The 23,565-nt window shown below is 43.1% G+C and overlaps 1 protein-coding gene across 13 annotated transcripts in view; it reads left to right on the top strand.

Moving 5' to 3' along the window:
- FRMPD4 (FERM and PDZ domain containing 4) overlaps nucleotides 1-23,565 on the top strand; it is a 797,331-nt gene that overhangs the window by 723,179 nt on the left and 50,587 nt on the right. For all 13 annotated transcript variants that reach the window (XM_060292295.1, XM_060292298.1, XM_060292294.1 and 10 more), the window contains one exon: nucleotides 23,340-23,385. In XM_060292295.1, coding sequence (XP_060148278.1) covers nucleotides 23,340-23,385 — 46 coding nt within the window. The remainder of the gene's footprint in view (nucleotides 1-23,339; nucleotides 23,386-23,565) is intronic.

Below are 23,565 nucleotides of genomic sequence, written 5' to 3'. Positions count from 1 at the left end.
GCTTGAACGAGACCTCCCACACCTGGCTCATCTTCACATCTAGGTAGCTGAGAGGGCAGCAAGGGGCTTCCCCTGGTGCCCTCGCTACTCCACTCAGGCAGAATGCAATCTTTTTTTTTTTAATAAATTTATTTTGTTTATTTATTTATTTATTGGCTGCATCGGGTCTTCGTTGCTGTGCGTGTGCTTTCCCTAGTTGCAGGGAGTGGAGGCTACTCTTCGTTGCGGTGCGCAGGCTTCTCGTTGCGGTGGCTTCTCTTGTTGCGGAGCATGGGCTCTAAGCGTGCGGGCTTCAGTAGTTGTGGCACGTGGGCTCAGTAGTTGTGGCATGCGGGCTCAGTAGTTGTGGCTCACGGGCTCTAGAGCGCAGGCTCAGTAGTTGTGGTGCCCGGGCTTAGTTGCTCCGTGGCATGTGGGATCTTCCCGGAGCAGGGCTCAAACCCGTGTCCCCTGCATTGGCAGGCGGTTTCTTAACCACTGTGCCACCAGGGAAGCCCCAGAATGGAATCTTAAGCCGCAGCCACCCCCGACCCAAGTCTCCTCAAGCAGCAGACCCGGCCCAGGTTAGGGTCTGGCACAACTTGGAAGGTGAACGGTGACCCAGCTAGCCACATTTCAAACTGAAGCTCGAAGTACCATTCCTTTTTTTTTTTTTTTTAACATCTTTATTGAGGTATAATTGCTTTACAATGGTGTGTTAGTTTCTGCTTTATAACAAAGTGAATCAGTTATACATATACATATGTTCCCATATCTCTTCCCTCTTGCATCTTCCTCCCTCCCACCCTCCCTGTACCATTCCTTTTTAATCATTTTCTGCGATCTACATGGAGGGCTCTTATTTCCCTTTCTTTAAATAAACAGCAGTTCATCTACACGGAGAAACTACACGTGAATAAGAGCAAAGCATGTAAAGGGTGAGTTACTAACTATGGAAATTGACTACTTCAGCTATTCTGTTCACACTTCTCCTAACAGCGCTATAGGGCGTATGTTTAAAGACATATTATATGAGGTTTTTTTAAAAAAATAAATTTATTTATTTTATTTATTTATTTTTGGCTGCATTGGGTCTTCGTTGCTGCGTGGGCTTTCTCTAGTTGTGGCGAGATGGGGCTACTCTTCATTGTGGTGCGTGGACTTCTCATTGCGGCGGCTCCTCTTGTTGCGGAGCACGGGCTCTAGGAACGCGGGCTTCAGTAGTTGTGGCACACGGGCTCAGTGGTTGTGGCACGCGGGCTCAGTGGTTGTGGCACGCGGGCTCAGTGGTTGTGGCTCATGGGTTCTAGAGCGCAGGCTCAGTAGTTGTGGCACACGGGCTTAGTTGCTCCGTGGCATGTGGGATCTTCCCAGACCAGGGCTCGAACCCGTGTCCCCTGCACTGGCAGGCGGATTCTTAACCACTGCGTCACCAGGGAAGCCCTATTATATGAGTTTAAAAGGAACCATTAAGGTCTCATCTGGGCAAAGAAAATGCTTTTTTTGGTGCAGGGGTGGGCTGCACCGCGTCTTTGCTGCAGCACGTGGGCTTCTCTAGTTGTGGCGCACGGGCTCTAGAGCACATGGGCCCAGTAGTTGCGGCTTCTCTCCAGTTGTGGCGCACGGGCTTAGGTGCCCCCATTATGTGGGATCTTAGTTCCCCGACCAGGGATCGAACCCGCGTCCCCTGCATTGGAAGGTGGATTCTTAACCACTGGACCACCAGGGAGGTCCCCGAAAATGCATTTTTTAAAAGAAATCCTAACGTGTGTTTATATAATCATGTCTCGTGGTAATTTTAATGTTGCTACTGTTCATCAAATATGAAAAACAAGGCTTTATAATATTATCAAAATAATATTCACATAGTAATAGTCTCCTACCTAGTTTATATTTCCTGCTAATCCCTTACCATTGTTTCCAACATATTATGATCCATTCAGACCTTGCTGTATTTTGTTTCATATTGTTTTTCTATGCATAGTATTTTTGTATTAGGCATCAAGTAATTTTGGAAACTCTCGCTCTTTAACTCAATTTTATATTCACCTTTTCTTATCCCCTCACCACCCTATGGGACTTTTTTACTATTTTGCCTAGTTGAATATTGATTCCCCTTGGACATTAATGAAACTCAAGAAGAAAAAAAAACTTAGTTTAAGAGACAAAAATTTGTTCATATTTTTAAAAGATTGTTGCATATATTTTTCATTTGCATCCTTTTTAATTCACTCTGGTTCTGGACATGAAGTTACGCTTCCATTTGGTGGCAGGAATGGAAAATATGGGATGACTAAAAATGGAGATCACCAACCTATACCTTCTCTGTTCTTCATAGCCTTGAAAGTAGAAAGAAGAAAAGACAATGATACTACAAAAACTCTAATCTGTTATTATTTGGGGACATGTGGAGGGAAATAACCTAAGCTATGCTCTTAGGTTCTATAGCAAGGAAATGATTCCACCCACTACTTCTCTTTGCTTGTTTTTTCCTTTGTTCTTAACCCCAATGGATATCTGCTTTTGAAAAGTTATCTTTATATGATTCTTCATGTAGTAATTGGAGAGCTTTTGTGAGTGAAACACTTTCTTCATATAGTCAGCCCAAGTGCACCCTAGAAACCCTATGAATACAAAGTAGAAAGGTCTCAGAATTCAGTTGCAAGGTTAGTGCGGTCCAAGTTCACATTCAAAGCAGTATTTCCCAATAGACAGGAAAACGGGATTTCTCTAAGCCTTGCCATGGAGAAATTATAGCCATTGATTAGAGTAAATTGTTTTCCTAGGTTGAGGGTAAATTCAAGCATGGAAGGCACACTTCAAAAATTTAACAGAAGTCCCACAACCTCTTCCCATCAATGAAAATATGATCGTGGTCGACTGAAAATCTGTCAGCTCTCAGAGGATTAGGGCACTGCTAGGTTTCGTCAGATTTGGGGTGTTGTCTTCAGGTAGCTGTGTTTGAGCTATGTACCTATTCTTCCTTAACCTGATTTTTCCTCCTGGTAAGAAGGTACATTTTGTCCTGTAGCTGTTTACAAGCTGTCTCTGTACGTGCCATCTTTGAATTACAGCTTCTTTAATGGCATCATCTCTATTCCTTGCCAGGGTTAGAAATAACATTTCTCTGTTTTATACTTTCCCCCCTCCCCTAACATGCATGTAAAAGTTATCAGTTGGAACGAGAGTTCAGAGCCCTCACCATTGCCTTCTTCTTTTTTTCTAATCCTTCCTTGGTTGACTTTTTTTTTTATTGAAGTAGAGTTGATTTCCAATGCTGTGTTAGTTTCAGGTGTACAGCAAAGTGATTCAGTTGCACACACACACATATGTATTCTTTTCCATTATAGGTTATTACAAGATATTGAATATAGTTCCCTGTGCTATACAGTAGGTCCTTGTTGTTTACCTATTTTATATATAGTAGTGCGTATCCGTTAATCCCAAACTCTTAATTGACCACTCCCTGCCCCCGCTTTCCCCTTTGGTAGCCATAAGTTTGTTTTCTAAGTCTGTGAGTCTATTTCTCTTTTGTAAATAAGTTCGCTTTATCATTTTTTTAGATTCCACGTATAATTGATATCATATGGTATTTGTCTTTCTCTGTCTGACTTACTTCACTTAGTGTGATCATCTCTAGGTCCATCCATGTTGCTGCAAATGGCACTATTTCGTTCTTTTTTGTGGCTGAGTAGTATTCCATTGTGTATGTATACAACATCTTCTTTATCATTTATCTTTCAATGGACATTTAGGTTGCTTCCATGACCTGGCTATTGTAAATAGTGCTGCTATGAACATGGGGGTGCATGTATCTTTTTGAATTAGAGCTGTCTCTGGATATATGCCCAGGAGTGGGATTGCAGGATCATATGGCAACTCTATTTTTAGTTTTTTGAGGAATCTCCGTACTGTTCTCCACGGTACCACAGCCTGATTATTGATATTCAAGTACAAGTTCAATCCCAGCAGAGCTCTGCAGAGTTCCAGTTCTGATACATGTGGGTTGGGAGGTAGTGGCTGTGATCGCTAACTGCTAGGAACACCTGGGAGCCCCAGCTACTTCTGGCACCAGAACAACCTCATTTGTAGTTTCCATTTCACTAATTCCATCTGTGCCTTTTACCTTTTCATTCGTAGACATCATCCAGAAGGAGAGGCCTCTGGACACAGGTTTCCTTCAAATCGTTTTTATATCTCCCTTCCTCTTCGGCTCCATCGCCACATCTTTAGTTTAAGCCATCATCCTGCCTTACCTGGGATAGGACAATGACTTTATCACTGAGTCACCTTCTCCCCGACACCCCTGACATTTGCCTGCACTGTTGGCTGGGGGAACCTTTCAAAATAAAACTGCTTCTATCAGTCCCCAACTTAAAGCAGCCACCTCAGGGTCACAGCCATCTGAGACCAAGTACACACTGCTTACATAGATTCAAGACCCTCTGTGATGGGGCCCACACTCCTGGTCAGCCTCATGCCCTGCCTGTCCTCTGCTGTGGCCTTACCAGACTTCCAGCAGCCCCCAAGTGCACGGTTTTCTCTCCTACATTGTTTTCTTTGGACTTGTTATTCCCGCGGCCCGAAAGTTCCTTCATTTCCTTATCCACCTGATAAACTCCTCCATCCCTCAAGACCAGTTGAAGCATCTCCTAGTTTGCAAATTCTTCCCTGGGAAGGGTTGACCGCCTCCCCCTTCATGCCGCCATGTACCCATATATGCTTCTACATGACACCTTCATTGCAATGATATTAATCTTTCAGTCTAGATTGTGGGCTTCTTGAGGACAAGGAACCTGTTATGTTCTTCATTTCCCTATAGCCTAGCATGGTCCCAGGTACCTAAATGTTTGAATGAAAAGAAAAGTGAATGAATGAATAAATGGATGAATGAGATCCCGATTTGGCTGCTCGGTTTTGAAAACCTTTATTCCGTGTCTGGCTTCCTTCTGAAAAAATGAATGGGTTTCCTAAATTCTAATAGTAGCAACAGGCATTTTAGAGCTTTCTTTGCTGGTAAGACACGCACTAAAAACACAAACTGCGCTCATACATTTAAATTTTCATGTGTAATTCCCGTTGGTTTCCTATGCACAGGATACTTTCCGCCGGCTGTTCCCATTTGACGGCATCCTGTCCCTCTGTAATGACTCCCCTACTGAAGAGTGGTTCTCTCTAGGATTCTTTGCATCAACAGGGTCTTGCTCAGCTCTCCCCAGCCTGCCTTTTCACCTCCTCTCTCTCTCAAGAACCACCCACCCATCTTGTGTGCTAGTTACGCTTAGAAATACACTCTTCCCTAACCAGACCCAAAGCATTCCCACCTGTAGAACTGGTTGCACCTTCAGTGCTCTTGGGAACCCCTTTTCTTGTCAAGCTCTTACCCATCCATCCAGATCGAGCTCCAAAGCTGCCTTCCCTGTGGCTCTCCACCATTTGTCCTCCTATTTCCCACAAGCTGGAGTTGCTCTTTCCCCATTCTGTGTTTCCAGGACGTCGACAGAAGCTCTGCTTTACAGCTGTCAAATCCTGCCCTGCTGGGTACGGTGGTCAAATTGCTTAGCCTCTCTGCACCACAGTTTAGTCAATTACCAAATGGAGGAAGTGATACTTACCTGTCAGTGGCATTATGGAGATTAAAAGACATAATATGGGAACATGCTCTGCAGCCTGTCAAGACGAACACAGCATGTATCTTTAGTGGGCAGCTCAAATGAGCCAACAGAGAAAGGCAAAACTTTGGGATGTGGGCGCTCTGATTACTGATAATGACTTTACCAAGGACAAAGGGAAAGAACATTGGCACAGGTGGCCTGGGTTGGATTCCTGGCTGTACCTCGAATGAGCTGTGTGGCCTTGGACAAGATGCTTAACCTCTTTGAAGAGAGCCTGTTTTCTCACATGTAAAGTGGAAATAGTGAAACCTACCTTGCAGAGTGCTTTTAAAGATTAGAGAGGATGAGGGTCAAGCAGCCCAGCAGAGGCCTGGTGCAGTCGGTGATAAATAATAAATGGGAGCTGACATAGCTCTGATGACTTGAATTCAGATGGTTTCCGATGTTCCCTTATCGTCTCCCACGTGAACCATACTGATGAGGACGCACACCCAGGCAACAGACAGTGTTACGCGACTTGACAAGGCCTGAGAGAGAGCGATCGTCAGACCCGGGAGACTGAAATCCATCCTGGGAGGCTGCCGACCTAGACAGGTGTCAAGATCCTGCTTTAGAAAGCTGCTTTGTAAAGCGTCACACTCCCAGGCTACCCAAACTCATGGCTGACAGCAGTTTAGAGCATCCTATCTGCTCCTGCAGGAGTTATTCTCGGATCCTCAGGGATGATGAGCTCAGACAGAAGCTCCGAGAACATGCAACGTGCATGGGGCGGGGAGGCAGGGAGCAGTGCTTTACACAGCAGTGAAATGAGCCGACTCCGTCACTGGGCTAGACTCTCCTCTGTATCTTCTGGAATGTTCTCCCTCAGGGCTCTGGAGATAGGAATTACTCATAATAACAATCATGGTTTAATAACAACAGCAGGCAGCAGCGTTTGCGAAGACGTGTGGGTCAAGGCATGTTTCATCCCTCATCCTACTTCATCCTGCCACTTGTGACTGGTCTGCCCAGTGTGGAGCCTGCCGCTGTGTCTCTAGCAAAGACCCTCCTCCTGCAGCAGGAGTAGATGTGCTTTGATAAATTAGGATTTTTTTTTTATTTCTGGCTCCTGGGCTCAAAGTATTTTAATTTCCAGAGCCTCTGTATCTTCATCTCTAAATGAGAACAATAACACCGAATCCCTAACATACCTGAAGGAGTACATGAGAAATATTGGGTGTGAAGTGCTTTACACAGTTCCTAGCATACAGTAGGTGTGAAATAAATGATCACTGGTTGTCCCCATGTAGATCCTGACCATGCATGTTGAAACCTTCTGATAAAAGCAGTCCAAGCCATGTGACTCCAGGTAGCCAAGCAAGCTATTTCTCCCCTTTCCCAATTTTCTTTTCTGTCCCCTCTTTTCTTTAAGGAAAAGCAGAGTCTTTCCTTCCTCCTGCCCCTGCAGAGCTGTCCGTGGATGTTGAAAGGTTACCATAGACATCAGTAGGCCTGGAAACAGGGTAATCTGGGAAGACTTGAAAGGAGTGATTCCTGGAGAGTGTCCTGAAGAAAGAGGCTGGGGTATCATTTGTTGTGGAAGAAGAGGGTGCAGGAAGTGTTAGGTGAATGACATTGAACAAAACAGCTTGATTAATATAGGGGAGTCATCCACTGGATGGGTAAGCAGCTTTGAGTCTCTAGGAGAAACCCATGTCATTTGAGGTCCGGTCCAGTTTCTGCATCTTCTGGATGAGAATACAGGTGGCAAGAGGTGGAAGGGGCTTGCCCAGGCCACTCCCAGCCAGCTAGGGCATCCTCTACTAAAATGCCTGAGTCCCAGGTGCTTCCATAGAGTGACAGTCCCAGACAGGCAGGGATTCTTTCCTTTGTTCACTGGTGTATCCATATAGCCTAGAACAGTCTTTGAAGCATAGTAGGGCATTGTCAAGCATTTGTTTAACGAAGTCCAGTGGTCTTTAAAACTGAAATATAAGTGGAGTATCCCCTACTGGGAGAAGAAGATTGGGAATCTTATTTGAATCTGAGATGCTATTGGAAATTTTGAGAAGGGAAATGGTGTGATCAACATAATACCTCAGTAAGATGGTTGAAGATTGCTTCCAAATAGACCAAGGAGAAAGGAAACAAGAGGCATTCTATTTCTTTTTTTTTTTTTTTTTATCTTTAAACATGTAAACCTTTATTTCATTCATTTGGCCGTTCCATGAACCTTCACTGAGGAACTACCATGGGGAAGTCACACTGTGAAACATCAGGCCTTTATCAGTTTGGCCAAGTAGGAAAGGCAAAGGATAGAAGTCCAGAGACCTGCTCTTAAGTCCCTGATAGCTCATTTAAGAGCCATGCGACTTCACATCACAACCTCTTTTTTTAAACTTTTTTTAAAATTTATTTATTGATTCATTTATTTTTGGATGCATTGGGTCTTTGTTGCTGCACGCGGGCTTTCTCTAGTTGTGGCGAGCGGGGGCTACTCTTCCTTGCGGTGCGCGGGCTTCTCATTGTGGTGGCTTCTCTTGTTGTGGAGCACGGGCTCTAGGTGCACGGGCTTCAGTTGTGGCACGCAGGCTCAGTAGTTGTGGCTCGCGGGCTCTAGAGCGCAGGCTCAGCAGTTGTGCACGGGCTTAGTTGCTCCGCGGCATGTGGGATCTTCCTGGACCAGGGCTCAAACCTGTGTCCCCTGTATTGGCAGGCGGATTCTTAACCAGTGCGCCATCAGGGAAGTCCCACAACCTCTTGAGTCTCACTTTATTCATCTGCGGGTTGCGGAGGGCCATGGCGGCCCGTTTCAGTGAGCCTCGGCGCTCGTCCGACTCCTCACGCTGCTTCCCCTGCCGCCGCCATCTCGAGGCATTCTATTTCTTGATTAAAAAGTCATTTTCCCCAAATACGGTTATTGAATGAATTTATTTTTTTACCTTTTTTAAGACCATTTTTTAAATTGAAGTATAGTTCGTTTACAATGTTGTGTTAGTTTCAGGTGTACAGCAAAGTGATTCAGTTACATATATATAAATATGTATATGTGTGTATATATAATCTTTTTCAGATTCTTGCATTATAGGTTATTACTGAATGAATTTTTAAATTTTATTTATTTTATTTATTTTTTTTTGGCTGCGTTGGGTCTTCGTTGCTATACGCGGGCTGACTCTAGTTGCGGCGAGCGGGGGCTACTCTTCGTTGCGGTGTGCGGGCTTCTCATCACGGTGGCTTCTCTTTGTTGCGGAGCTCGGGCTCTAGGTGCACGGGCTACAGTAGTTGTGGCTCACGGGCTCTAGAGCGCAGGCTCAGTAGTTGTGGCGCACCGGCTTAGTTGCTCCGCGGCATGTGGGATCTTCCCGGACCAGGGCTCAAACCCGTGTCCCCTGCACTGGCAGGCGGATAACCACTGCGCCACCAGGGAAGTCCCTGAATGAATTAATTTGAAAAACAGTTCATGCCTTGGTTGCCGTGAAAAACATAAGCTTCTCGTTACCATCTCACATGGCAAAGTCAGCCAACCCCATGGAGTCCGAGATAGGAATTTAACTTCTCTCGCCGTTGATTGCAACAAGCTGCTCTTCAGCCTTGCCTTCTGAAATGCTCAGTTTCAAACAACAGTTGCACATACTGGCCTTTGCACACTAACTGTCCTCGAGCACCCAGTATCCGTGTCTGCCCTTGGGACCCGGCATTTATAGTTCCCTGTGGGGAATATTCTCAGTCAGTGCTAAAAACACAGGGCACAATGATGGAAGTGCAGGCAACAGCCATCTCAACAAGATAGAGAAGATGCTCTTAGAAAAATGGACGTAAAATCTAGATACTTCCTGGCCAGGAGCAAGAGGGGGGGAAAGAATATCGCAATCACCCCACCTCCTACATAGCTGTGCGACTAGGTGGATGAAGATTATTAAAGCCAAAGCGATGGCCAAGTAGTACTTCTGTCACTTGCTTCTTTAAATTATTTTCTCTCCCTTTCCTCCCTCAATCCCTGCTCTCATCCACCCACTAGGATCTTTTTTTTTCTTTTCTTTTTTTTGGCAGTCTTTAAGGAAAAGCAGTTAAAAGAAAATGAACTGGAATTTGCATAACACCTTTCTTCCAAGATACTAAAAGCAGTTCCCCCATCTATAATTTGTCCTCACAACAGTCTTCTCAACAGGCCTATTATGATTATTACCGTTATGATTATTATTATTATTTCCATTTTGCAATCACAGCATTTGCTGCTGAGACTTTTGGCTACCACCTCATTTTTTGAACAATCTCATGCCCCCTCAGCCTATGTATAAAAAAGGTTTCAACTGCCACCTCCCATTTATGATTGTGCCACGTATTCCATCACAGTCTCTGGCCCTTTGTTTAATTTTATCATTTAAAAATATATTAAATTCTTGTATTGAGCGAGCACCGCAGAACTGGTGAGCAGAAGGTGGAGTCAGCGCTGAAAGAGAGCAGAATCAAACATAAATATCTTCGGAACTAAGAGGGAAATGGAAAGCAGCTCTCAAGGCAAATTGACTTGAATTGCATAAGAATGTGATTTTTTTTTCAAGAATTGTCTCGGGATATGAAGTACACTTTCTAACAGCTTCAACTTGGCAGATGACACTACCTGTCTCTTTCTAGTCTCTTCCAAGCTTGCAGCCTCCAAATTTGTGTTGGCTTCAAATTTTTTAATGTTTTCAAAGTGTTTCCAGCTTCCCGAATTCCTCTGATCATCTTACATAACCCATGACAGCAGCGCCTCCATGGCAATGACCCCAAGATGGCATAATGCACTGGTAAATGGTCTCTTGTAATTTTCCCAACAGTCTGTTCCTTCCATGGCCCAGCCCCCAATTTATTTTTAACATGGAGAGATTTCATTTAGCAAACCAGATGTTGAGTCTGATATTTTCCCCCTCTTTCTTCTCTTACTCATAGTCATTGTCCCATCAAACTCTTATTGTTCTCTCTACATAATAGCTGTCATACTATTAGACAGAGGCTATATCAGTCAGCTATTGCTTCATAACAAATAACCACAAGATCTCAATGTCTTATAACAACAAACATTCCTATTTTTTTATCGTGGTAAAATATATATAATGTAAAATTTGTCACATTAACCACTTTTAAGTGTACAATTCAAAGGTATTCATTATTCTCACAGCGTTGTGTAACCATCACTACTACTCATTTCCAAAACTTTCATCACCCCAAACAGAAACTCTGGACCCGTTAGGCAAAAACTCTCCATTCCTCCCTACTCTTAGCCCCTGGTCTCCTCAATCTACTTTCTGCCAGTATGAAACTGCCTATTCCAGGTATTTCATAAAAGTGGAATCATATAATATTTGTCCTTTGTGTCTGGAAATAAGCATTTCTTTCTCATGCATCTGAAAACTGGTTGGGGAGGGCCTGCCTGGAAGAGGCAGGATCAGTTCAGGACTACACCGCAAGTCTCTCATCCTCTTTGGACCGGGGGCTAGCTTGGGTATGGCATGCACATGGCAATGGAGAGCATGAGTGGGCAAGCAGGAACACGCAAGGCCTCTAAAAGTGTAGGCTCTGACCTGGCACTCTGTACCTCCTTCTATTGGCCAAAGCCAGGCATTGGCCAAGCCCAAAGTCTAGGGTCAGGGAAGTAAATGCTACCACTTTCCAGCCATGTGACTTTATTAAAAGTGCTGTAACCTTTCTGAGCCTCATTTCCTTATCAGCAAAATGAGGATAATAGTATTACCTAGCTCCTAGGGTGTTGTGATTATTACTGAATTGCTCTACATTTGCAATATAAAATTGCAAACAATATTATTGTCATTCTTAAAACGTGAAGAATAGAAAAGCAACAAAATCCAATAAACCTTTGTTCTCTAAGTTAGACGAGGATGCTGGACGCCTTCATGGAACTCAAAATTGGATTTAGAATTGCAAACTAAGGCTTATTGGAATTTGATGAAGCAGTAGCAATCATTTTATCCACTGGTTTTCCTATTGCTTTTAGCAGTAGAACCCTTTCTTCAACAGAAACCTAACCCACAGTCCCCATACATAAAGCAGTGGAGGATTTCCGGTTGAAAAGGCACAGGAGTATCCAGAGCTCTTCCCACTGACACGTGTCCCTGTCTCAGAAGGATTGCATGGAGCACAGTTTGAAAACCACTACTTTAGTCCAAGCTCCCTCCTCTTCCAGATGAAAGAAGTGAAGCCCAGTGGGGTGATGCGATTTGCCCCAAATCACGTGAGAAATAGAAGCTTCTTATAAGTACTAATAATACTCATCACCCTTAGAAGCATTACCAGGGCTGCCGAAATGCCACTCCGGTGCCTTCTAAGTTCTGTGCTTGTAGATCCGTATCAGAATTTCCACAGAACAACTTAACAATTAAGGACATTGGATTTAGAATCTATGTTCTGGTTCTGCCAGTTACTGAGTGTGTGAACTGGGACCTTTTAAGTGATCTTTCTGAACCTCAGTTTTCTCATCTCTAAAATGGACATGACAACACCTTCTTTACTGGGTTATTGGGAAGCTTGAATTAGGGAACACAAGTAACATAAGTAGTACAATGTTTGGCGTGTGGTAATCATTTAGGACATATTAGCTCTTAATTTAGTTCTTATTTTATGATTGTTGGTGTTATTCAAAGTTTTTGCCAGTTTTCTATGCACTTGGGCACAGTGAATACATTTGGGGAAATACTGAAACAGTATTACTTACAATCTTTAGAAACCATATTATTTTAGAAAAATATAGTATTTCTTAATTTGAGGGATAAACTAGAAAAAATTGTTTTCAAGAGACTGGGCTGCTGCAAGGTTTGTACAACGTAATTTCTTATCCCTGGACACCATTTCTGTCTGTTTGCCTTCCAACAATCGGATCCAGCTGGCCAAACTGCCCCCTTCCTTTAGAATAAGGTAGGCAGCATGCTAAAATTTTGGAGGAGGATCATCTTGGTAGTCCTTGGGGAAATATCTCTAGATAAGCATCTAGAAGAGCATTGTCCAACAGATAATTCTGCAGTGATGGAATATGATAGCCTGTAATTGGGGCGATTGAGCACTTAAAATGTGGCTCGTGTAACAGAAGAATTGGATTTTAATTTAATTTAATTTTATTTAGTGAATTTAAATGTAAATAGCCATTGGTTTAGAGAGTTCTTCAGATGTTCTGAGCCAACTAGAATGCTTTTGGAAATTTTGGTATTGGACTCTTCAAATAACACATCCCTGAAGATATAGACAGGCAGAAATAGGATGGGAAGAATGCTTTCATACTGGAAGCAAGTCAAGCAGCCAGAAATGAATGAGAGGATGTAGATTAACCCTGTCCTTTCCAAAGACATCATGGTGAGCTGTTACCAACCTCTCACCAGGACTTTGGGACTCCCAATACTTTTAATAGAGTTTGTACTATTTAGCCTGGGCCTGTTGCAGGTTGCATGCTTGTGCCTTCTTGCACCCCTCACTCAGCTGACAAAGCTTTAACTACTTCTTAAGTAACTTTAAGACATTCTTCTCCAAACCCTCCTTTGTGAGACATAAATTGATCGCTTATTCAAAGTGATGGCTTTCAGTCATACTGGCACTTTCTCCACATGCCCTCAAGAGTATGTGTGTAGATGACAGCATGTATTCATGGATTGCAGCTTGTTCCAATAGCCGGCAGAATAGAAGGAGCTCAGTCAGACGCTGAGAAAGAGTGAAAGAATAAGGTAAAGGAAGACTATTAGAACCAATAGAATTAAAGAGATACAGATATCACGAGATCTGGAGGGAATGATGTAGCCACATAAAACAGGGTGTTGGCCTGAACACATGCATACCCTATGACCCGGCAGTTCCACTCCTAGGAATATGCCAAACAGTAATGCATACGTATATTCACCAAAAGACACATACAAGACTGATGTTAATGGCAGTGCAATTCTTTACAGCCTCCAATTGAAAATCACCCAAATGTCCATCAGTGGTAAAATGGATAAGGAAATTGTGGTACATTCACACAGTGGCACATGACGACTTGGATGTATCTCAGACACAACGCTGAGTAAAAGAAGAAAGGAAAATAAATAGTTTACGCTATGTGATTATATTAATATAAGTTCCCAATGGGGATCAAGCTATCCTATGGTGTTAGAAGCCAGGATAGTGGTTATCCTTGGGGGCAGGGGGTATTACGTCTTACGTAGCCCAGGGTTTCTCAGTCTCAGCATTACTGACATTTGCGCAGACCATGTTTTGGGGGTCTGTCCTGTGCGTTGTAGGATATTTAGCAGCATCCCTGCCCTCTACCCACTAGATGCCAGTAACAGCCACCCTCCAATTGTGACAAAAATGTCTCCAGACATTGCTAAATATCCCCTAGGGGCAAAATCATTCCCCATTGAAAATCACTGCTGTATCCCAAATGCCTTTCACCTGCTAGATACTCAATAAATACTTATTGAAGGAATGTATGAGGCAAGAGCTGTTTAGTGTCACACAGGTGTATAAAATAATTTAGTTTTTATCGCAAGAGTTCCTGCTGCCCTTCATGAATCTTAAATATAAGTACCAGTTTCATCCATTAGTTAAAGAGTAAGTAATTCAAAGGCCAAAGGCAATATTCATTCAGCAAAAAATGAATTAAATGGACAAAAAATTTAGGTCAAACCAAAACCAAATATTATATGCCAATAAAACTCTCTTAGTAGCAGTTTCTAAATCAGAGTGCCTAACCTGAAATTTTACTACAAAGGTTTAAAAAATACGATAAAATAAAGGGCTTGAAATGAGACACTTTCATTAAAATGTTAATTTTGATAATCACTGCATCATTTATATGGATTTTAATCGAATAGCTTAATATTCTTCACAAAGAAAACCACAGCCTAAGCCTTAAATGCATTCAGTAAAATGTGCATTAGACTTTTCAAAGAATTTTGGTCTCTCCCTAGGTTTATATTCAAGTCATTGATTGTATGTAAGCTATTTAATTCTACACCTAAAATTACAATGTGCTTTAATCCTTCCTCTACAAAGTTCAAATACATACCCCACAAGGCACCGCCAATTGTGCTCTTAAAATTCTTCTTTGTAGTGAAGCATTTTTGGTCCAAGACTCTGAGCAGGTCTTTAGGTCTTTTCCTCTCCCTTAAGTTTGTAGTTCTTTTCCCCGCCACCCCAATCTCCAAAAGCCCATAATTAATGTTACAACTGTGCTAGCCCCACCTCTGGCAGTTAGAGCGTCCTTTCCCACACTTCCACATGTCTGTATGACAGGTATTTTTTTTTAAGTGTGGGTATCCATTCCAGTATCCTGGGGAATCATAAGGTTGGATACTTTCCCTTCCTCGTTAAGGGAGACATGTTCAATTTCAAAACCATTTGACTCCTTTGATTGCCTGTTTTTAAAAAACATAATTTTCAGACTCTTTACGGACAGAGGATGTTCCAGTTTTCTACTGCCACCCAACAAATGTCATGGCTTAACAAAATAGTTTCTTATCTCACGATGCTGTGGGTTGACTGGACTCATTCACATGGTTCTCACTGCTTTCGCTCATGTGGCTGCAGTTCAATGACAGCTGGAGCTGGAGCCGCATAAAGGCTTATTTGGACTGGATATCCAAGGTGGCTTTTTCACGCGTGTGTTGTCACCAGGACTTAGACAGCTGACCCCACTGCAGCTGGCCAGGCGAGTCTCCCTCTCCCCATGCTGCTTCTCCACAGGGCCAGCTTCCTCACAACATGGTGGTCACAGGGTTGTTGGACTTAAATGGCAGCTGGCTTCTTGCAGAGTGAATGTTCCAAGATACCCATGTGGGCACTGCAAGGCTTCTAGATTTCTTCCAACCAAGGCCTGGAAGTCATGCAGTGTCACTTCTACAATATTCTGTTTGTCAAAAGTAAGTCACAGAACTAGTCCAGATTCAGCAGGAGAAGACTACACAAAGATGTGAGTACCACAGGTATAATTCATTGAGGACCATCTTTGGAGCCTGTGTATCACAGATGGGAAAAGATGAACCACATGATCATACAGTTGTTCAGGGTGAACTCTTTAATGTATTACTTAGTAAGTCATAAATTCTCCTTTCCTTAAATTCTCATCATTTTCTCTTTGGCTACCAAACTTGTCTCACCTCAGATCTGTTAGTATTTGCTTAACATATTTAGGTGCTCTGATATTAGGTGCATATATATTTATGATTATTATATCTTCTTAATGAATTGACCCTTTTATCATTATAGTAACCTTCTTTGTTTCTTGTTACCATTTTGGCCTTAAAGTCTGTTTTGTCTGGTATGAGTATACCTACCCTGCTCTCTTTTGGTTTCTATTTGCATGGAATATCATTTTCCCTTCCTTTACTTTGAGCCTATGTGTGTCCTTCAAGCTGAAGTTCATCTCTTACAGGCAGCATATAATTGCATCAGCAATATCACCCCTCAATCAAGGGGAAAATGGTAGTGGGAGAGACCTTGTCTGTCCAATAGGTAGAAGGCAAGCCAGTGCTCCTGGACAAGTGAATTCTTTGATTCTCCTCCTCTGTCTTTTGCCCTGATGACTATGGTGGCTTCGTTATGCCCATTTTCTTTCTCAGCATCCCTTGAACCTAAGTGAAAAATGACAAATAACCCTGTTCCTCTTCTTTGCAGTTATGGAAGCAAAGCAAGGTTCAGCAACAATGGGGAGAGTGCTAATGTTTCATAAAGTCCATGGCAGATCACACTTAGCCTTAATGTGTTGGCCTTGTTTGCATGCTTGATTGTTTGTTAGCTGTTTCCATTCTCTCCGGCTAATGGCTTCAGTACCTGTTAGGAATCGATACAGTGGATAATTGCAGTCTCTGTTTAGAACAGTGGAAAGGTCAACTGTATTAAACCTCCATTTCAAGTAGTCCTGTGGTGACTTTTCTAAAAAGGAGGGGCAACATTCTTTCCTCCAGCTTTGCCAGCAATTGGCTAGGCTGACTTTATATTATGGCTAGGCACCAGAAATCTCTGTGTTCTTTTCACATCTCCAGGTTCAGGTAGGAAGAGAAAATAGAAGGCGTCCCAATGGCTTCATAATACCTTACGATTGAAGAAAGGTTCTTCTGAGCAAAGGGTCATTGGATAAATGCTGTTAATCTGTTCGTATTTACATAAACAGTGGCTGTCCACCAGCAGAGAGTTTAAGGGCTGAAATGCACTAGCTTTCAGAAAAGAATATTCTTCTAATCTCTTTGAAGAACTCTGAAGTTCAGGTAGAAGAAAGACCCTTATGTGTGCACGCATTTGCCTTAGAAGTGGGAGTTCAAACACCCTTTCACTGTGCCTTACCACCTTTCTTTCCAAATAAAAATACCACACATCAGTCTTTCGAGTTATGTTAGGATGTCATTTTACAGTTCACAAAATTCTTTCATATATCGCCCTAAATTACCTCTTTATTTTGCCTTTTAAAAGCCTAACCTTTCAGCCTTCATGAATTGATTCCTTCTACTTGTGAAGCTTAAAATCGTTTCGTTAACTTGTTTGGACTTTTTTTAAAGCAAGACTCTTGAATTTTGACATAAAATATATTCTTTTTATTTTAGTGTTTTTTTGTTTATGCTTCATTTTGTTCTGTTTTCCCAGTCTCTAAGGAGATCTCATTGCTCTTCACAACGTAAATTCATATTGATCTCTGAGTTAGTCAGGGGAATCTGTTTAGTCGGTCTAGAAGGGAAGTATACAATAGCGCATGCCAATGTGATTATGTATTGCAATATTAAGATCATGTAAAGGGCTCCCCTGATGGCGCAGTGGTTAAGAATCTGCCTGCCAATGCAGGAGACATGGATTCGAGCCCTCATCCGGGAAGATCCCACGTGCTGCGGAGCAGCTAGGCCTGTGTGCCACAAGTACTGAGCCTGCGCTCTAGAGCCCGCGTGCCACAAATACTGAGCCTGTGTGCCACAACTACTGAAGCCCGTGCTCCTCAACAAGAGAAGCCACCGCAATGAGAAGCCCGCGCACCGCAACGAGGAGTAGCCCCCACTAGCCGCAACTAGAGAAAGCCCACACGCAGCAACGAAGACCCAATGCAGCTAAAAATAAATAAATTTATTTTTTTAAAAAAAGATCATGTAAATATGAAGTGGGAAAATCAGTTTAAGAAAGGTGCCAAGCTATCCTGCTCTAAAAGAAAGCAAACACCAACTTTAGCTTCACTGTTGAAAGGGATTTTAATACTGAAAGCCTCGTTAGAATCTGAGGTTATTCATTTGCTACAACAGAATCCCATCCAATGAAATTTTAAAATGGGATGTGGTGGCGAAGAATGCCCCGCGAGCCCTGATGCTGGGTGTCCCAAACATGTTTCAGGGGACTTAACCATCAAAAAATAAAAGACTTTTGTTAAATGAATGAAGAGAGGGGAATGAAAGGCAAATTTGATAGGAGTGGTTTAGTGTAGGTTAGACTGTATCTTCCTCTGCAGGTCAGCACTGTGATACAGGGATTAAAATGATGTTTTTCTCAAATTCAACCATTTAAAAAATATTGGCACTCTAATTTGAAATTACTCTTTAGAAGTAGAAAATTCACTTGGCATTTATTATGAAATAATACTTCTCTAAATGTGCTTCCAACTGGATTTTTTTTCAAGTCCCTAGCTGTTTTCAGCCTTCATAAAAAGAAGTTATCTGATGACTTGAATGTGCCATGTTCCGTTCTGAAGTCTAATCTTCCTGCTGAGGCTGTTTGTAAATGGCTTAGGTCTTCTTTTTTTCCTCCTAGGATCTTAGGGTTAGGAATTCTAAGGAATCCAAAACATTATGGAGTTAATTGTTCTCGTCTGGCAGGTTATAATTAAATAATTATAGGTGAGAGAAAACGGAAGAAAAGCATATCCCCAGTCCTAATGTTAAATAACATATTGGAATGTATTATTTCACTTCAGATAACTTCATTTACTCCTTAAGTGGTAAAATTAAAATCAATATAGGTTATGTTTCAGGCAAGTTACAGGGAATTACTATAGACACAAAGAATTTAAATGCTGTAAATATAATAGACGTATTTTGAAAAATGGTTCCCATTTTCAAATTAACAAGGTGTACTGTTCAATACTTCTTCCTGACATTCTTTTTTTTTTTTTTTTTTTTTTGCGGTACGCGGGCCTCTCACTGCTGTGGCCTCTCCCGTTGTGGAGCACAGGCTCCGGACGTGCAGGCCCAGCGGCCATGGCTCACGGGCCCAGCCTCTCCGCGGCATGTGGGATCCTCCCGGACCAGGGCACGAACCCGCGTCCCCTGCATCAGCAGGCGGACTCTCAACCACTGCGCCACCAGGGAAGCCCCTTCCTGACATTCTTGACAGAAAAAAGTTCTGTGTAAGGTGAAGTCATGGGTGGACACTACTTTTGAGATACTTGTAGGTTAATTGGCTGTGAATCTTTCTTTGTTGGTGTGGCAGACAGAATCTAAGATGGCCCCATGGATGGTCCCTGCCTCCTGCTGTTCATAACTTTGTGTATTTCCTTCTCTTTTAATATGGGTGGGACCTGTGACTTGCTTCTAACCAACAGAATATGGCAAAGGTGATGGAATATCACTTCCATGATTATGATTGTGTTACCTAAGATTATACCTTCCATCTTGCCAAAGGAGTCCCTCTCCTTTGATCGTTTTTTGAAGCAAGTTGCCATGTTGAGGAGGCACATGTGGCAAGGAACTGAGGATGACCTCTAGCCACCTGCCAGCAAGGAACTGAGGCTCTTGGTCCAGCAATCCCAAAAGGAATTTAATCCTGCCAAAAACCACAGGAAATGGATCCTTCCCAGCTGAGCTTTCAGATGAGACCTCAGCCCTGGGCAACACTTGATTGTGGTCTCATCAGAGAACTTGAAAAAGATGACCAAGTTAAATCATACTCATCTGCCTGCTTCATAGAAAGCGTGGGATAAGAAGTGTGTGTTGTTTTAAGCTGCTAAGTTTATGGTAATTTGTTATGCAGCACTAGATAACTAAAGAAGCTAGCTTCTGTGATAGGACAGAGTAATGATCCCCTAAAGACGTCCACATCCTAATCCCCAGAGCCTGTAACTTTGCAGGTGTGATTCAGTTAAGGATGGAGCAATTTTCCTGGATTGTCCAGGTGGACTCAGTGTAATCACAAGGGCCCATATAGGTGAAAGAGGAAGGCAGGAGAGTCAGGGAGAAATTTGAAGATGCTACTTTGCCTGGGTTTTGAAGATGGAGGAAGGAGCCATGAACCAAGGAATACAGGAAGTCTTCAGAATCTGGAAAGGGTTCCAGAATGAATGCAGCCCTATTGACACCTTGATTTTAGCCCAGAGAGGCCCGTTTCAGACTTTTGACCACCAGACTTGTAAGATAACAAATCTGTGCTGTTTTAAGCCACTAAGTTGAGGTAATTTATTACAGCAACAGTAGGAAGCTAATGCAGTCTATGCTTATTTTGTTAGCATCTAAGATGAATAATGAGTCCACCTCCCGGGGCTTGTCTGCTCCTAACAGACTGCACTGGAGCTGTGAGTATTTTCTTCTTTTTCCAGAAATGAATAAATAAATACGGTGCCATTGAGCATTGCTGTAGGGAAAATGAGCATTTTTTCCACAGCCTTGTGGGCACATCCACCCTACCACCTCATACCCCTCATTCTTGCATTTACCTTTTTACTGTTTCTTCTTCAGGTTCTAAGCTCGGACTGTCTTAGTCAAGGATCGTTTGGACTCAGATAATGTGATCTATTCATGTCAGTTTAAGTAAAGAGAAATTGGGGATAAGTGTAGCAAGTAGGTCTCAGAGGATGGAATCGTAAAGCAACTGTTCTTTTCCCCCATTGCCCGTTCAGAAGAGCTCTCCAGGGCCAGGTCTTCATTAAAATCTCAGGCAGGTCTGCAAATGTATTGAGCAGGTTCAGAAAATTTCTCCAGTCACTTGGACACTTGTAATCACAACAACCTGTAATCTGTAATTAAAATGTTCAATTGTCATGTAATAGTCAAAACCGCCAACTCCACAGAATTTCTCCCTTGCCCCTATATCCGGCCTGGGAAGCCTGCACTGGGTTAAGGGGCATTCCCCAACATTTTTCCCTAGCTTTGGCTCCTTCCACGTTGAAATGAGGCCAGGACAGTGAGGTAAAAAGCAGGAACGTTCTCACTCAGTTGTCACCAAGGTAATCCGACATTGGTTTCCTCTGTCCATGGAAGATCGTGTAGGTTGACTTGTGGACACATTTGTAGATTTCTGGAAGACTTCTCTGTTGAGTTGTTCCAACTGCAGTTCCCTTGAGTCAGATGGTACCCAACGGCTGGCTATGTCCAGCACTCCTTAGCTTCTACATCTCTCTACTAAGGCCCTCCTGCCCCTGGAAGAAGCTCAGTTGAGCAATGCCTTTATTAAATGACCCCAGGGCACCACTTCTACCATGTCTTCCAGATATCATCCACAGGAATTGCACACTTAAGGCCTGTCTCAGTGGAAGGGTAATAATTTTGCAAATATAGCCTCTGCTCTTTGGGCATGTGCTGCTTCCTCAGGCCTCTCCCTGTTACCATTTTTAAAAATTACGTCATGATTAAGACCCCAAGATGAATAAGAGTCCCAAACTGTGGTTTTTAATACCTCCTTTGAAAGTGTGCAGCACCCTGTTTTGGCATGTGGGGGCGATTGGCATGAGGCCTCAGCTGAATCTGCCCCATCATCGTAGCACCCTGTAACATATGAACACATGTAGCTTCTATCTTTTTTCCCCTCTAGGATTGGAATCCTAAGGGACCCAAAGCATTATGGCATTAATTCTCCTTGTCTGGCAAGTAATAATTAAGTACTTGTAGATGAGAGAAAAGAGAGGTAAAAGCCCATTCCCAGAACTGATGATACGTATCATACTGAGATATTTTACATTAGCTGTTTTACTGATGTAAAATGGTGAGCAACCAGCCCTCAGGAATGGTGGGAACCAGGCCTGCTCAGGGGACCCCTGGCATCTGTAACCTTTACTCTTTCTTGTTCAGTCATGAATGTGACTCGGCTCCCAGCTCTCTTTGTCTGTGTCTCTTAGTTCTGATTCTGGAGAGAGGACATTTGATGGCCTCATTCCAACACTCGGGTCCAATCAGCTGTGCCCTGACGATGAGTTCTGGGCCCATTGCCTGCTGCTGAGGGCTCTGGGGGCAGACTTGAGTAGAGCAGGCCAGGCAGGACAAACAGGCCCACACCACGGCTGCCACACTCTGATTCCTCCTGCCGCATCCTTCCACAACACTCCATCCGTACATTCACGTGCCCACCCTCCTAGTGCTGGCACCCGCCTTGCCTCCAGTGCTTCACTTCCATGCATTCCACGGCAGGGAACATCCTCACCCGCATTCCCTTAAAGGCTAGTGGCAGAATTTCTTTGTGATATAAAACAGAGTGGAGTGGCCGGGTCATAGTGCTCGTGACGCTGAAGTTTGCCTAGGGGTGCCAGATTGCTCCCCAGAACTGCTACACGGGGCTCCGTGGCCACCAGCGAAGCAAGATCATTCATCCCAGCCACTGGGAATTCTCATTTGATTACACTGTTGCTCTATTAGTCCTTCTAACGGGAACTGTCTGCCACTCCGATTATTGGGGCTTTCCGCCAGCCCTTGGCAACTAAGAATTGATGGGATCAGACAGGCCCTCCCCACCATCGCCATCAGTTCTGATTCGATTCTTCCTCCAGTTCTTGAATTCTAGTCCTCTTTCTCCTCTCCATTGATTTCTCTTCGTCGCTGCCCCGACCGACTCCTTCCGTCAGGGGCCACCGCTCCCACCGCTGGGGCAAGTCACATCGTCCTCCCCAGGAAATGGGCTTATAGTAAGGGGCTGTAGAGCACTTAATGCTAGAAATGCAATTTGTCGTGGCTTCTCCAAGAGAACAGCACTGCCACAGATCCCCTTCGCTTTAGTCATTTGGGCAGGAAATCACAAAAGCAGGTAATTAATTACCTCCTACAGTCAAAAAAGTCAGCTCCACCTCAAGAAAATGGCAAGTGACCTTTCTCCTACTCAGGATAAAAAAGGAACAAAGGAAGGAAGGAAGAAAAACCATTATAACCCATAATATGGTCTTCCCCCAAGGGTTTGAGTTATTTGAAAGCTTTGGGTTACTTGGGGGAAATTAAATAAACCATTATATTACATTGTTCTGCTTTTGGCCACACAGTGTTCCCTATGGTGAACAATATTTCCCAGTGAGTGCCCATCTGAAATGTTTATCGGCCCAAGGTCGTAGGCATTGTTACTGCAGCCTTAGAAAGCCACATGGTATGGGAAGTCACATTTACTGGGATACTGTTTTTACATAAGAAGCCTACAGTGACATTTTTCTTTCATGATGCTAAGAAGATACTGACATTCAATGAATTGATAGAATTTTTAAAACTCTATCCCCTTCCAGAAAATTACACAGACATTTTAAGCGGCTAAAGGAAAATCGGAAGGGGAGAATCCATTTTGAGAGACTGAGTTGATGCTTTTAAAATCCAATCTTCCCTCAGCGAGTTTTATTTTAGGGCTCTGCTGTTTGGTGTCACAGATAATATCACCCAATATAAACCGAATAGGAAGCTTTCCACTGGCTGAACATTTGATTCCAGTTTTCTCTGTGGTCTGAAAGCCCACTTGTGAGCCCTTTGATTCTCTGCCCTGGGAGCCCAAGGAACATTCGCCAACATCACACATTTTGTTTTAAAAGAGCACCGTCACCGATAGAGTCCAGGCTCTGCGCATATCATAAATATTTTGTTTTCTCTCTTACAGAAGCTGCAAAGAATCGATACTCCTCGCTGTCATTCAGCCTTACCCTGTAAGTGTCCTGTGAGTAAAAGTGCATCTATAAAAAGATATGGGTTACAATAGACTTTCACACACCATCTCGCACTTCCAGTCTCCCCCTCCCACTCCACTCCAGTGACTAACAGCAGAGAGAAATAACATGCATTCACAGGACCAGTTCCAAAATCTTGGTTATTTGTATTTTGTACTC

The sequence above is a fragment of the Globicephala melas genome, chromosome X (assembly GCF_963455315.2).
Source record: "Globicephala melas chromosome X, mGloMel1.2, whole genome shotgun sequence".
Lineage (NCBI taxonomy): Eukaryota > Metazoa > Chordata > Mammalia > Artiodactyla > Delphinidae > Globicephala > Globicephala melas.
This window is presented reverse-complemented; position numbering and strand designations above follow the sequence as displayed.